At 42.7% G+C, this 13,894-nt stretch overlaps 1 protein-coding gene across 10 annotated transcripts in view; it reads left to right on the plus strand.

The window, feature by feature from the left end:
- The window catches only part of LMO1 (LIM domain only 1), a 216,424-nt gene that overhangs the window by 186,549 nt on the left and 15,981 nt on the right, over positions 1-13,894 (plus strand). For 9 of the 10 annotated variants that reach the window (XM_054828730.1, XM_054828732.1, XM_054828731.1 and 6 more), the window contains one exon: positions 12,507-12,720. In XM_054828730.1, coding sequence (XP_054684705.1) covers positions 12,507-12,720 — 214 coding nt within the window. Of the gene's footprint in view, positions 1-954; positions 1,050-12,506; positions 12,721-13,894 lie in introns of those variants that run through there. The other variant, XM_054828738.1, reaches the window with a different exon arrangement.

The following is a 13,894-nucleotide window of genomic DNA, read 5'->3' on the forward strand; positions in this document are numbered from 1 at the left end:
AAATTTTCTTTAGATTCAGTTTCTTGAACGCATAGCAAAATTGCATAGCGTTGAAGCGCTAGGAATTAATCTGAATAGCCAGTGTGAGGTAAAAATGCTCCCTCTGCTCTAATTGGCATGGCCCAGTGAAAGCCAGCTCTCGGGCTGCATCCCTCGCTAGCTGCCCAGCCTCATGGCAGATTGACATAATTCCCCTGTCCCTGGGGAACCATAATAGAGCACTCCCTCAAGTGCTCAAAATCCTGAAGGGAAATTAGGATCTCTCTCTCTCTCTTTTTTTTTTTTTTTTTTTTTTTATATGGGGTTTCTGGAGTGCTTATGTTCATCCAAAGGACTGTGGGCTATTAAATAGAGGGGGTTTTAAAGGTTTTTCTAATTGCCACACTTCCTCCCTCTCCTCTCTTTAAAGTGGCTTTGGACAGTTGCAGAACTTTGATTTTAAAATTGTCTAATCTCTTGAGATATCTAGGTAGGGAAAACTATTATAACTGAAAATGGCTCTGATTTTTTTTTTCTTTCTTCCATTTTAATAGATATGTTTAGTCTACTTTAAAAGCTTTCTAGAGGACCTTTTATAACTGGCTAATTTAAGCTTGTCAGGTTTTAATTATAATCTCTCTATACATAAGTTAAGATGCTTAACGCTAGTGAAAAGTTCTGAATACAAAGCAAACCTGTGTCAAGTTGCAGAGCACTCTTACCCGTCTTAATTGCTTCTGGTCTGAACTTTGACCTTAACTCTCCCATCTGGCTTACACATTCCCTTCTCTGATCACAACCACTTTCTTTCTGTAGCGTGCTGAGGACCTGTCTTAATTCTTGCAGGATTTTTAGTCCGGCAAAATCCTGCCATCAGGCTGTGGATGTTCAGCTCCTTCTTTATCCCCCTGTAGCGTGATGCACGTTGCTGGAGCGCAGCCCTGCTGCCCCGGGTAGCCCAGAGCGTGCCCGTACCCCTGCTAGAGTGGGACTGCTTGTGGATGATGGGGTAACTCAGCTATGGGAGAAGTGCCTTGGATCCCAAATGTCGTGACAACTTCTGGTCTCAGGTAAAATCTCTTCCCAACAGCATCAGTGGTGCTTTTTGTTTGCAGTTTTGTGGATGTTTTCTTAGGTAGTTTATTCCTTTTTAGGACTGTTGTCTGCCTGATTTTCTAGCTATGACCCCAGCCTTTGTGGCAAAGGCCAGTTTCATCGTTTTCTTTGACAAGAATCAGTTTAATTCAAGCTTAGAAAATTAGCCTTGAAAATACTCAGTCAGTGCAGATTCCTTCTGGAGAGTGCATTTAAAAGTTTGAATCCAAAATTGATTTGGAAGTACTCTAATCTAAAATAACCCTGATGTTAGCATTGTTGTCTGCAACTCCTGCTAGCCCTGGCGTTCCGGTTCAGCACATTGGCAGACAGTTCCCTGATGCTGTGAAATTGAGACTCATCTGGAGATACAGACTTTTCTAAAAAGGATTGCAGGGCACTTAAGACTCCTTATTTCATTAGTTCAGTGAAGGAGTTCTTTTCAGCAGTCAGGAATCTCATGATGAGGTGGATGAAAACTGAGCAAATCAAGTGATGGAGACTCCCATGGAAATGGAGTGGAGGGAAAGCTGCTCAGTAAGTTTTCTGGCCAAGAAACGTAGCATTTTTGGAGCTGGAGGTTAGCGGTTTAGAATTTCTTTTTAGTCTGAGTTTTCAGGCAGAGCATTAGTAGATACATACCTGGGCCAGACTTCAGGAGGTACATTTCAGGAGGCTTTCCGTTCTGCACACTGGGCTAGATCATATGATTTTTAATTTTTTTCAGTGTTTTTAACCAAGTGTAACCATCAGAATCTTCATGTATGTTGGTGAGAATTAAATGGAGCATAAATAACTGAATTGAAGAGCAGGCTTCCACTTTAAGGGGAATCTGTTGCTGCATGAAGCAGTGGTAATGATCCAGAGGAGCAGGATGTACTGAGGAAGAGAGTAAAGTGTGAGTACCATCCAAAGTGCAGGCAGCAGGTCATAAATTCTTGTAGTGGTGGTGGTCTGAAATTCAAGGAATAGGATTAGAGAGCTACTGTAGGTTAATGAAAATGGCTCCCTTAGGATCAGCTTGAATTCAACTCAGTGGTCAACCATAAGAAGAGGAATGTCTTGTGCAATTCCAACTTCTCATCCATATTCTGAATACTGCGACACTCCTGAATGCTTAATAGAGTAGAATATACTCTGTTACGGTGTATTTCATATGACTTCTAAGATGCTTTAATGCAAACTAAATGTCATGGTAACTTGCCCCAAACCCTTAGTGCTCACTTTATTCTGGAATATATGGTGAATTGCAGCAGTGTTTTCAAAGCCTTTCTGGGGCATTTTGCAAAAAAAAAAGAAGAAAAGAAACAAAAGGAGAAAAAAAAAAATCTTGCAATTTTACTTGGGTCTTTCCTGTTGTCCAGGGTAATAGTGCTCAAATCCTATCCCTCTACGTCACCTCAAAGGAACTCATTATACAATGAGTATACAACAGCTAATGCCAAGAAACCACTTTTAATTCTTATCAGCATAATTTCTTGTAAAGAAGGGTAGCATTAATGGCCAGCTGTGGCTTGTGAGCCCTGACTTAATCAGTTGTGAATAACGAAAATTAGTTTGAGGCATATAGTTACTAGCCAACTGCAGCTATAACAAATGTTTAATGAAGAGTGTTGCACTGGGGTCTGCATACCTTTCCCTGTGAATGAAAGGGGAAATGGCCCAGAGCAGGACTTTCTCTGTCCTAATTGTAGCAGTGAAATGGGGTAGAGTAAAATCTGTCTGTGGAAGCAAACTGTGGCTAAATAAGACTTACGCTAGACCTCAGAAAACAGAAGAACAGAAGCAATGAAAATATTTAGCCTCTGCTTTCTCTATCCTCATGGCATTAAGAGAACAACTTTAGTTGATACTATTTGCAAGGTACGGCAAGTTCTTTGTGACAAACTTCACCCTGCCCTTTTTCTAGTATTGAAATATTAAACTGCCTTTGCCAGAGCAGGCGAATGGGAAGGGCGCTGTGCTCTCTGGGGTCAGGGTGAGATGGGAACGATGCTTCCAATTCTTGGTGGGCTATACTTTGTATAAATGTCTAGGGTCTTTGTTAAACTTCATTCAAGGCCAGGATATCCAGGGACCTCCTGCAGTCTGAGCATCTGCATTACAGAAGTCATGGGCTTTTGTCTGGTCATCCTCAGACAGGAGCTGTAGCTGACCAAAACGCACTCTTGTCCTCTTTCTGGCTCCTGCTAGAAAGGGCAAGATAGTGCTGGCTTACCATCCCGCTCAAACTCTCCTCTGCCTCCCACCCACCTCTGGGTGGGCAGAGGAGTTTGGAAGGGAGCAAGGCAAAACCTTTAGGAGCTCTAGTAGGACTTTCAAGGTAATTTCAGGCCCCTGAAGTTTGGCTAGGTATTGCTGTGTTGACTGCAGGTGTGGTCCAGATAAATCCAGTAAATTTGCGCTAGATCTGACCAATGTTTGGCACCTCGTCTGAGACTTGTTCACGTACAGCTGAAGCTTACCAAAGCAACTCCACAAATTTCATGGCTTTCCTATGTTGCCAGCCTTTCGGGAGGTTGTATAGTGTCATTCAAAATTTCAGGGCTTGCAGAAGGTTAGGGTATTGTTTATACCCACAATGATACAAATTCCATTTCCTAAATCAGTAATTATTTATTGGTTACTTGCGCAGTGGTCACCAATGCAAAACTGAGATTGAGAGTCTCCACGCCCGGAGACTTAACACAGAAACTTGGAACCGTGACCACGTCAGCCCCTCTCTTATACAACAGGAAAACCATACCGCTTCAAAATATCTGGGAGGAGGGAAACAGGATGCTCTCTTAACCTTGTTTTTTCTTTGCTACTTTCATGAGACAAAATTCCAGTCTGCTTTATTTTTTAAGTCAGCAAACTGATTATATATTGTAAAAGATCAGTGTTTTCATGGGTGAGTAGTAATTACTGAGTAATGGCTTAAAACATTTCCTGAAGGAACATAAAGCTGTTTTTAAAAGTCAAGAGTACATTAAAAGGATTACCATGTAGATTTGATTTTTAGATAACACTAAAATGAATCCCAAATGGACTTATGAAAAGGGATGCTATCTCTTTAATGGAAAGTGCATGGTCTGACAGCTCAGCATGCAAATGGTCCTGCAAAGGACTGTCTGTTGTGTTTTTTCCTTTCAACAAGAAGAGAAGGAAATAGTTCTCCTTGCCCTTCTCCTTTCAACTTTTAATAGCAGATGGGTTGGTCTGGTTTTGCTAGGAAAGGGCTAGGTTTTGGGGATAACTGCATCTTTCTGAATCACTAGGGAGGTGTATTTCATGACTTGTAGGAGGTCAGCAGCAGTTGTCTCTCTTACGCGGATTGCATTAAGCAGAGACACTCGGCATTCTTTACAGGTGAATCTTTCTCATCTCTTGGAAACGAAGAAAATATGCAAATAAATTATAGCCCTTTTTAATTTATTGTACTAATCTTGTGCAGGGCACGAGCTTCAATGTTTGGCTTTGCAGTAAGTTTGGACAGGGGCAGGAGGGGCTGTTATTTTCATACTCCAATAACTTGCAATCACTATAGTGTTTTCTGTTTCAGAGTTGCCAGCACAACTTCCTGGTGATTGATGGTGTAAAATATGCTTTTGGCCTAAGTAGGGTTTCTTCTAGAAACATTTAAAAGAGTATATTCATATTTCATTAAACACAGAGCACCAGGATTCCAAATTCTTTTGTGGTATTGCACAAATTATTATAGGCTCTGAAAGTCTTGAGAAATTTCTATAAGCCTGTGAAAGCTTTAGATTGGATAGTCGTCATTGCCTGCATTAAGACCTGTGACAGATTGCTTCATCAGGGTACACAGAGCAGAACATCAAATGGCCATTTGGCAGTGGGCACTGAAATTCTATTAAGGTTGCCGAAAGCTTAGGTTGACATTGTATATGTCTGCAAAGAGGGAGAAGAAAAGATGATGATGATTGTGCAATGATATAGTTCTATTCTCCTTAAAATATTCACGTATATAGCGTACCAGATCTGTCAGGGTGATGTTAATGTTTCACTGCTAAACCTGAGCTCTGCTATATTGCACGTCTTTGCATGTGGCTTGAAACCTCAGTAGTAATACGTTAAACGGTGCATTTTAACTGGAAGATGAGAATTGTGTAGTATTACGCATGTGCCTGGAAATAACTGACCTGAGTTTTTACTTGTTCAACACTCTTTGGGATTTTTAACTTGATAGAGGTTTTTTCTATTGGATTTTTTTTTCCCTTATGGAAGGGGGAGAAACAAAAACCTCCCTGTATTTAACAAAGGTACATAGCTTATTTCCAGATGAGCTGAAAAGTGAGGGGTGAGTTGTTACCTTTGTGATCATTTGACTCAGAGACTCTTCTTCCATTGGTTTGCTTTGACACCCAAACCCCCCCAGTAAAAAACTTTGGAGCTTACTGTCTTTTCAGTGGCCACGTGCAAATCAGTGGATTATTGGGGAATATGGTGAGAATTCCAGGCTAGTCATGCCTCATAATAATTTTCTCATCTGTGATGTTCTTATATTGCTGGAAAGGTAGTGTCTCCATTGTCAGACTTTTTTCTACTTCAGACACTGAAGGAGGGAACTGGCCACCTTTTCCAGACTGTAGGACGCTAAATTGTGACTAATCGAGAAAACTTGATCAGAATGTTCTCAGACAAGGTTGAAGGTGGAAGAAATCTGCATGTCTTTTTACTGTTCCCAGGGCTTCAAACAGTAAAAACGGATTTTACTGAAACACTACATGTGCTAAGAGTAAGCTTTGGACATATGCCAATTATGAAAAATTAAAGCTCAAACAAGCATATTTTATGAGCACAGGGAAAACATTGCTTACCGGAATGATTTATGGAAATTGTTTTGCAGCAACAATTAGTACGGTTTGCATTCAGTCCTGCCGCCCCGTGTTCCTTTATAGCTACAGGTTGTCCTCTGGTAAGAGCAACTAACCCTAAACCTTGTGTCCTGAATCAGGACCTACCTTAGTTACACATTCAAACAATGCGAATTATTATTATTTTGGGTATCTTGGTCTTTCTGAGCAAATGGCTACAAAACGGGGTCTTTGCATGTGAGACTGGAGGGGGGTTAAGCCGCTCATGAAGCTTTGGGTCACATTTAGGCAGCTGAAACTGCTAGAGGACACTAGACTCTAAAATATGTTCTCTAAAGCTTGTTCTGAACTGTAGGGCCAAAAAAATTGCTGTGTTATTGGGAGGAGGACTATAGCACAGTTAAAATAGAAGTACTGATCAAAATGTTTTTTCTCCTATTAACTGCCTTCTCCAACTACTTTTTTGCCATGCTTGGGAAATGTGTTCAGTGATGATTCAGAAGAAAGAATACCACAAATGAATTGCTAAAGCCACTGTAAAAATCACCTGCTGTATATTGCAGCATGAAACTGGAAATGGGAAAAGATTGTGGTTACTCATTGAATAATTTTGATGAATGGTCTAAGGCTTGTTCATAAGCATTTAGTTGCAAGTACTTGGTGTTCCAAATGTAATGTTTTAATTGGATATACAGATAACATGATGAGTTTCACCTTGCTGGCCATAATTCTTCAAATGAAATTCTTGGTGAAGATGCCCGCGACGGTGTACTCTCGGTTCAGTGGAAGTGCATGGTTTAACTTGTTTCACAGGGTGTAATATTCATAGAAGGTGAGTAATACGATACTGGGAACACAAAGTGAGTTTCTTTTTAAGGGAATGAAATTCACTGCATCTTTTTGGCAATGACTGTCTGCATTTACTTAAATGGGTGATGCAGGGCTCTAATGCTTTTAAATGATATCAGATCCTCTGATAAGAGACGTAAGACTGCAGCTTATTTATTGTGATGAGACAGGAGTTAATAAGATTACTCCTACTCTTCAGTTACTTTTTCATCTTTTGCAGCCAAATGCTGGGGTTTTTGTTAGCAGGCAAAAGGAGGTCAGCTCATTTAAAGGGTGTTGATGCTAGAAATGAACATTTTTTCCCTCAAGTGGAACTCTGAAACCTAGGCTCAATTGCCCAACTGCTAAAAAACTCTGGTCTTTAAACCAGAATTGCTTTTAGCACTGGAATGCTGCATCCCTATAATAATCACTTATATAAATTACAAAAAAAAACCCACCCAAAAAAACCCCTTAAAAAAAAGTAGTGTAACATAAACCTGCAGTAATTCTGGTCTTTGGCAAAGGGATTGTTCAGAAATGTGGTAACTGTGTCTGAAAGGCACTGCTCAAGCAAGAATTTGTGGTGGAGAATAAAAACATAATTCCAGTACTATGTTGTGCAAGGTGCTGTACAACTGCATGGGAAGCACCGTGCTGGAGTGGTTGTCACTAACCTTTCAGAGAGTAGATGTATTTTGTGTGTGTGTGTAATCTGCTTTGTTGTTGAGCAAGCTTTCATGGTAAAAGTAGCTAATCTCGGGAAGAGTTTTGGGCTTTTTGTTGTTGGGGGATTTTTTTTTTTAAACAACAACAAAAACCACCAAAAAACTTGCAGAGGGAAAGAGTTAAAGCCATCTGCCTGAAAGCATTGTGTAAAACATACACACAATGTTGGGGAAATAAGCCAATTATGTGTGCTTCACAGAAGGTGGGGGACTGACCTTTGTGTATAATTAGTTCTTTTATTTAAAGCAAAGATTTTGAATAGAATAACTAATTAGCTGTCATAAATGGCAAATTGAAGATTTTGGCCAGATTCCTTGGGGAGTGTGGGAGGACGTCCCTCCTCCCACCCTGTACTGTACGCTCTCCCTCTCCTCATTAGGGTTGTTTTTAGTTCTCTGCAGTGGTAATGAGGAGTGCAGCGGCGGCACTTCTCGGAGCCCCCTCTAACAAGGCGTGAAATGCAGGTGGAGGAGCACTGCCTTCAGCCCCTGCCGCTTTCGCTCGGCACATGTGGGTGTAGCGGAGGGCTCGCGTGGGAGAGCGGGAGGCCGAGGGGGACTGCGGGAAGTCGGAGGGGGGTCTGAAAAGTCCTGGTGATATCACTTGTGTTTTATGCTCTGGACTCGACTGTATAAAATACAGGCAAGCTGCAAAGCCTTGAGGCATATATCATTAGCCAGCAGTCCCGCATTACTCTTTCAGACCAATTAACCTTTAGAGTTGCATTAGAGAAATTAGGTGGTGAACTTCCATGCTTTCAGAGGGGACCGGTAGCTCTCTTGCAGACCAGAGCACTGTGGAGCTGTACGCCATAGGACCATCGCAGATAACTGTTATTTAAAAGGTCTACCATTTATAAAAAGTTCCCAGGCTCTCTTGGAAACGAGTCTTTATAACAGTGCCCTTAGAGGAACGGCAGCTGATTGCCATGTGAATAGAAATATCAGTAAAATGGCTTAGAAAAATTTAGAAGTGTACTTAGTGGACACTTGTGTTATAAAGCCAGCTGAATAATTTTACAGAAAGACCCCGACTGAGAAGATACAGGCTGATTAAAGCTAGTTTGTCCGACTGTGAATAGAGGTAAAGTTTAGATTACTCACTACAATAACAGCCTCTTTAGACACAGCCATAAATTTCAGTATGTCCAGAGGTGGTGTCTATAATTTTTTAATGTGCATTGGAGCTCCGAGCACTCAGAACAGGTTTTGTTTTGTATTTACCAGCAGCAAGTCTATTAAGTTCTAAAGGGCAAAGAAGAGAGTGTAGGTAGCCAAAAATAGAAAGGCTTATCTACAGTTCCTAAGAAAAGATAGCAATGGATGGCTAGCAACAGGAGAGGAGAGAGCACAACTTGACAGTACTTTCAGAATTTGGTAATCAATCAGCATTCCCTTTGTGGTCACATATTTAAACAGATGAGTGTCCAGCTGTTAATTTTTCTACTTCTGCAGCGCTACTTCTCACCCGCAGAGCACGCATGGAATTTGTCGAAGGTGAGCCCTTTGTTTCTTGACAGACACCATGTGCCCCTGATCAAATTGAACTAGGTGTCTTGGCATTTTTTGGTAAGTACTGGGGGAAAATCTACATAGACAAATGAAGCAACATTGCAGTTCTGCAATGAGAAAATTTCCAGAAAGAGCGAGCAGCTCTGCAGATGGTTTCTACCTGTAAAGCCCCAGCTTTGGGGTTCGCTGCAAGGGAGGCAGGAGGAGGAAAGTGGGGTTTGGTGTTGGCTGTGTCCTCTCTCTGCAAGCCTCCGACCACGAAAGGGGTTAAGCTTCTGAGATGCTCCTCTCTCGTTGCTTGGAAATGACATGGCAAGCATGCGAGGAACCCTTGCTGATCAAGTTTGGCAGTTTTTGAAATTTTGTTTCACGCCTTGCCTGCTGTGTCAACTCACCAGCTAATTGCAGCTGCAACTTTCTGCAGTGGTGTGTGTGCTCCGTGCAGACCGGTTGGTTGGGATGTCGGAGGGAAGCCTCGCAGACCAAAATGTAATTTCAAAACACTGAACCTGACCAGCAGAGGCTGACCTTGCTCGTTATTATCTGAGTGGGAATAGCAGCTTTGAACATCATATGATCTCTGAAATGGTACCTTTTTTCATTAGAAAGCCCCCTGCTGAACACTGACCAAATACATAGCTTTTTTTCCTTGCTTAAGGTACTGTTTAAAAATATATATATATCTCTGTTCTTTTGCTAGTTATTAGAAGAAAATCAAAGTGTTATATTCCCCTTATTCGCCGAAGCCTCTCCTAAGACAATGGTGTGCTTGCAGTAGCGGGGAACTGAGACGGCCGTGGTGAGTGAGGGCTGCCAGGGCCACAGATGGAACAAGAAGTGCCGCCACAGCCAGCACTCAGCCATCCGGGTCTGCTTGCCACCTCAGGAGCCCCTCCTCACCTGCCAACCCGCCCTTACCGCTCAAACCGACCTCTCCTAATGGTCCAGCCAGGGTTTGGTCCCTGCGCAGCTGCCCTTGCGCTTGACCATGCTGCTGAGTGGACCCCTTGCTCTGGGTGAGGGCAGCTGTATCTCCGAAAGGGCACGGGTTTCAAAAGCACTTGAGGGGCCTGGGAAGTCCCATCTGGCTGAAGATCTTGTGTTTCTGAATCAAGATGATCTCAAACCCATCCCATGCAGCAGTTCTCTTGCGAGGGGGTTTAAGGGGCTGCAGTTATCTGGACTCTGCATTTTGAAGTCTGCAGCACCGCCAGATGCCAGGTCCTCAAGTTACTGAGATGAACCTTGCAAGAGAATTGTATGATGACACCCCTGCGTAAGAAATCCTCTTCTGCCTCTAAGGGTATGCAGCTCACATTTACAGAGCCTGGTTGGGGGGGTGGGTAGTGACTCACTGGTGTCTAGGGCTCCTATCTTAAAATACAATTCACACATCTAGGTCTTAGTTTTTCATAGGTGCGAACTATTTTCTTTCATCACCGGTACTGATCTTACACAGTTTGCAAATGGAAATTCATGTATGCGCCCTTCTTTGCCTCAGAGTAAGGCAGCCTCTTCTCACGATGTGCTGTTTTCCTTGCATGGAGTTGGAGAGAACATGGGATGAAGGCTTTAAGCTTTCTAAAAAAGCAATTACTGGAAAAGTAAAGCTTCTTTTTGCTCCTGAAATGTACTCTGGGGAAAAAAAAAAAAAAAAGAAAAAGTGCTGTGTCCAGAACCACGGGGCCACTTCCCTCGTTCTCGTAAGAAACTCTCACCAGGAGCACAGGAGTTCTGCAGTCTGACCTCCAGCACCCGCAGTATATTACACTTCTGACACTTCCCTGCCAAATGTGCGGGTGTTTCTCTGTGGCTGTGTACGTAGAATTTCTCTCAGGAGCGTTACGGGTTGCGTATGTGGCAGTCAAACACAGATTTAAGTTTTCACTTTGTTACTGCATATTTGTCACTGGCGTCAAAAGTTTGCTTGTATTGACTTTGCAGGTGGGTTTCGAGTGTGCCGCAGCAAAGAGCAGGAGGGCTCTTTAAGCCTTAAGAGTTTTTGAATGTTACTTGACCTGTCTCCGTGCTGCTGAGACCACTTTGGTAACAAATGGATCAATACCTCGCTGTTTGTGTAGAGGTGTCTTAAGTGCTATTGTCGTCTGCGTGCAGCTCTGACAAAGCAATTATTACTGTAGGAGTGGTGGGTTTTACATGTGCTGAGCATTAGCCACTGTCAGGTCACCCTGGCTTTTAAGGAAAGCAGCAAATGTCACTTACTACAGTGCCACTGACTCGGTCCTCTCCGGTTAAGGGACTGTTAATAATTCCATTATCAGGCGGCTACTTTCTGGGACACCCGGCGTTTCCTACAGAAATGGTGCTTAACTTTGTGGAAGAGTATATAACCAGTGACACCTGCTACTGCAGCCAGAGCGTCTGCTCTCATTTCCTCTGCATTGGTGAAGCCCGTGGCATGCTCATTCCAGGCCCAGCGTTGTCATTTCTAGTGACTGACACTACTGACAACAAAAATCAGTAACAAAGTAAAATCAAGGCTCTACAGAAAATGGATTGTGGTGTCTCAGTGAGGGGTTTTTTTTCTGCTTTCATCATCTCCTGTCCCCTTGTTTATTTTTCCATCGTGCCTATTGATTCCATAAAATCCTGCCCTGCCTCCCCCTTAAACCGAGAAGGGCAACAGGTCTCTCACCTGTGTCAGTGCTCACCCGGGGAGGCACTAGCTGCTCGGAGGAGAGGAAAAAGCTGGAGACAGCAGTGTGAGGAAGGTGCCCCAGCAAGTCTCCATCAGCTTAGTCACTTGAGTGTCCTGTCACCACCTCATACCCAACTAGCTCATGCCTGCTTTGCAGTCCCAGCAAGGGTTTCCAGGGAGGAAAAAAATGGTTTTTTATTACCTTCTCCAGTTGTACAAGAGGAGAGGGGAAGCTCTGATTTGCTTAAGGAGCATAGCCTCACTAGTGGTAGAGGGGCATTGGTTGGGTTATTCTCAGCAGTCCTCGAGGGCTTTTGAGTAACATTTATTTTAGAGCAGCCCCTGGGCTGCTCTAGCCTTCGCTGAGGCCTCTGTGACCAGGGGAATTCACAAAAAAGGAAAAACAGTGGCGTACAACATCTTTTTATACCCACTGCTCTCTTTTCCCCATTAAGTTTGATCCAGCCAAGATGTTGGACTGGAGGTACATACGGTGGTGGCCCTTCTGATCTTCATAATTGCCTGTGGCAGGTAATTAACACCACAAGGGTACTGGTAACAATGAAAAAAGTAAATGTTGACGTTGCAGGCAGTTTATTCTGCTGCAAGATGTTAATTAAAAAAAAAAAAAAAAAGCCCAGTGCTTTGTGTCAGCCCTACCCTTAGGAAAAAAGGGCTGCGTTCCTGCAAGCGTCACACTCCCGCTTACCCTGCGACAGCAGATGAAGTTTAAGTTCCCTTGACCATCAGCTGCTTGCAATGTGAACTCCTTGTAATGAAACCAGCAGCAGCATTTGCTCACAGGTCTACCTATAGCTCACATTGCTACCCCGAATTCAAGCTGTTTGAATATCTTCTAAATGAAATGCTTTGTTTGTGTTGCAGGTGTGCCGATGTTATCTGTGCAACCCAAAGGGAAGCAGAAGGGCTGTGCTGGCTGCAACCGGAAGATCAAGGACCGCTACCTGCTGAAGGCTCTGGATAAGTATTGGCATGAAGACTGTCTAAAGTGTGCCTGCTGTGACTGTCGTCTTGGAGAGGTTGGATCAACTCTTTACACAAAAGCAAATCTCATTCTTTGCCGCAGAGATTACCTGAGGTAAATAGAGGAACGTACTGTGGGCTCTTCCCAAAGCCTCTCGGTGTGCTGCCAGCTGTTTGTCTTTCTAAACCCCTCCTGTGAAAACATGTATTTGTGCGTGGTCAGCCCTGCCCTGAAGAGGCTGGAGTTTCTTCCTCTATCTAAGCATGGCTTTTTATTTGCACTATTTTGTAGTCAGGGAGGTGGAATCCTATTTTTAGGTCAAGGTAGAAGGAGGAGGGCATGACTTTATTATTATGAACCAACAAGAACAAACAGTGCTTGCTGAGAAAATTAGGAAAAGACTGTTAATTTTTCTTGCTTACCTTTTGATGTTATACTCCTGCGTATTGACTGAGAACTGACCAAACCTTTACATTTCTTTTTCAGTGATAGCTTTTAGATAGACTTCTAGTGCTTATATTGAGTAAGGTTCCTCCCAAGAGGGTGTCTCTTCCCTAAGTAAACAGAGCAAAACAGTCCAAAATTACAGATCAACTTGAAAAAATTTTTCTTCATGTGGAAGTCTACAGAGACCATCACTAACTCTGAATTAGCACTACCCTGTCAGTGTGGGTCTGCAATACAAAACAACACATGGGATTTTTTGCCTGGTGTGCAGGGAGGTTTTGTACAAAATACCTGATATAAGCACAAATGAATTTTAATAAGACAGCAGGTCTAATGCCAACATTCTTATGATGGTCACACTGCAAAACACTCCAAGTTTTGTATCATTTTTCCTTTGGAAGAATGTACTTGATCTCCAGCTAATGTGTGTGGTTTTGGTTTTGTTGTTTGTTTTTTTCCTAAAGCACTGATAGCATTTCTTATGCAACCTCAACCAGCAAACAAATCTGAAGCAAAACCAAAACAACACACTGTTTTAAGACAGGGAGGTAAAACGCCGTCTAACCTTGTGGTGTCCAGAGGCTGGCTAGATTAATCTCAATGATCAGATGCTTCGTGTGTTTCAATGTAAAACATACTCCTGACAATCTTTAGTAAATATTTTCTTAGTAAACTTGAACAAACAAGTTTCTCCTTCTAAAGATGAGAGATTAAGAACTGAGGCAACCAGAAGAAATAAGTCTATTAGCTGCCATATGGGAGCTGCCACCTTGCCTTTCAGCCAGGCAGTGTACAAAAGCATCCTGCCCACACGGGGATTTTGGCTCCTGTTTGAGCTGAA

The sequence above is a fragment of the Grus americana genome, chromosome 5, assembly GCF_028858705.1.
Source record: "Grus americana isolate bGruAme1 chromosome 5, bGruAme1.mat, whole genome shotgun sequence".
In the NCBI taxonomy this organism is placed as follows: Eukaryota; Metazoa; Chordata; class Aves; order Gruiformes; family Gruidae; genus Grus; species Grus americana.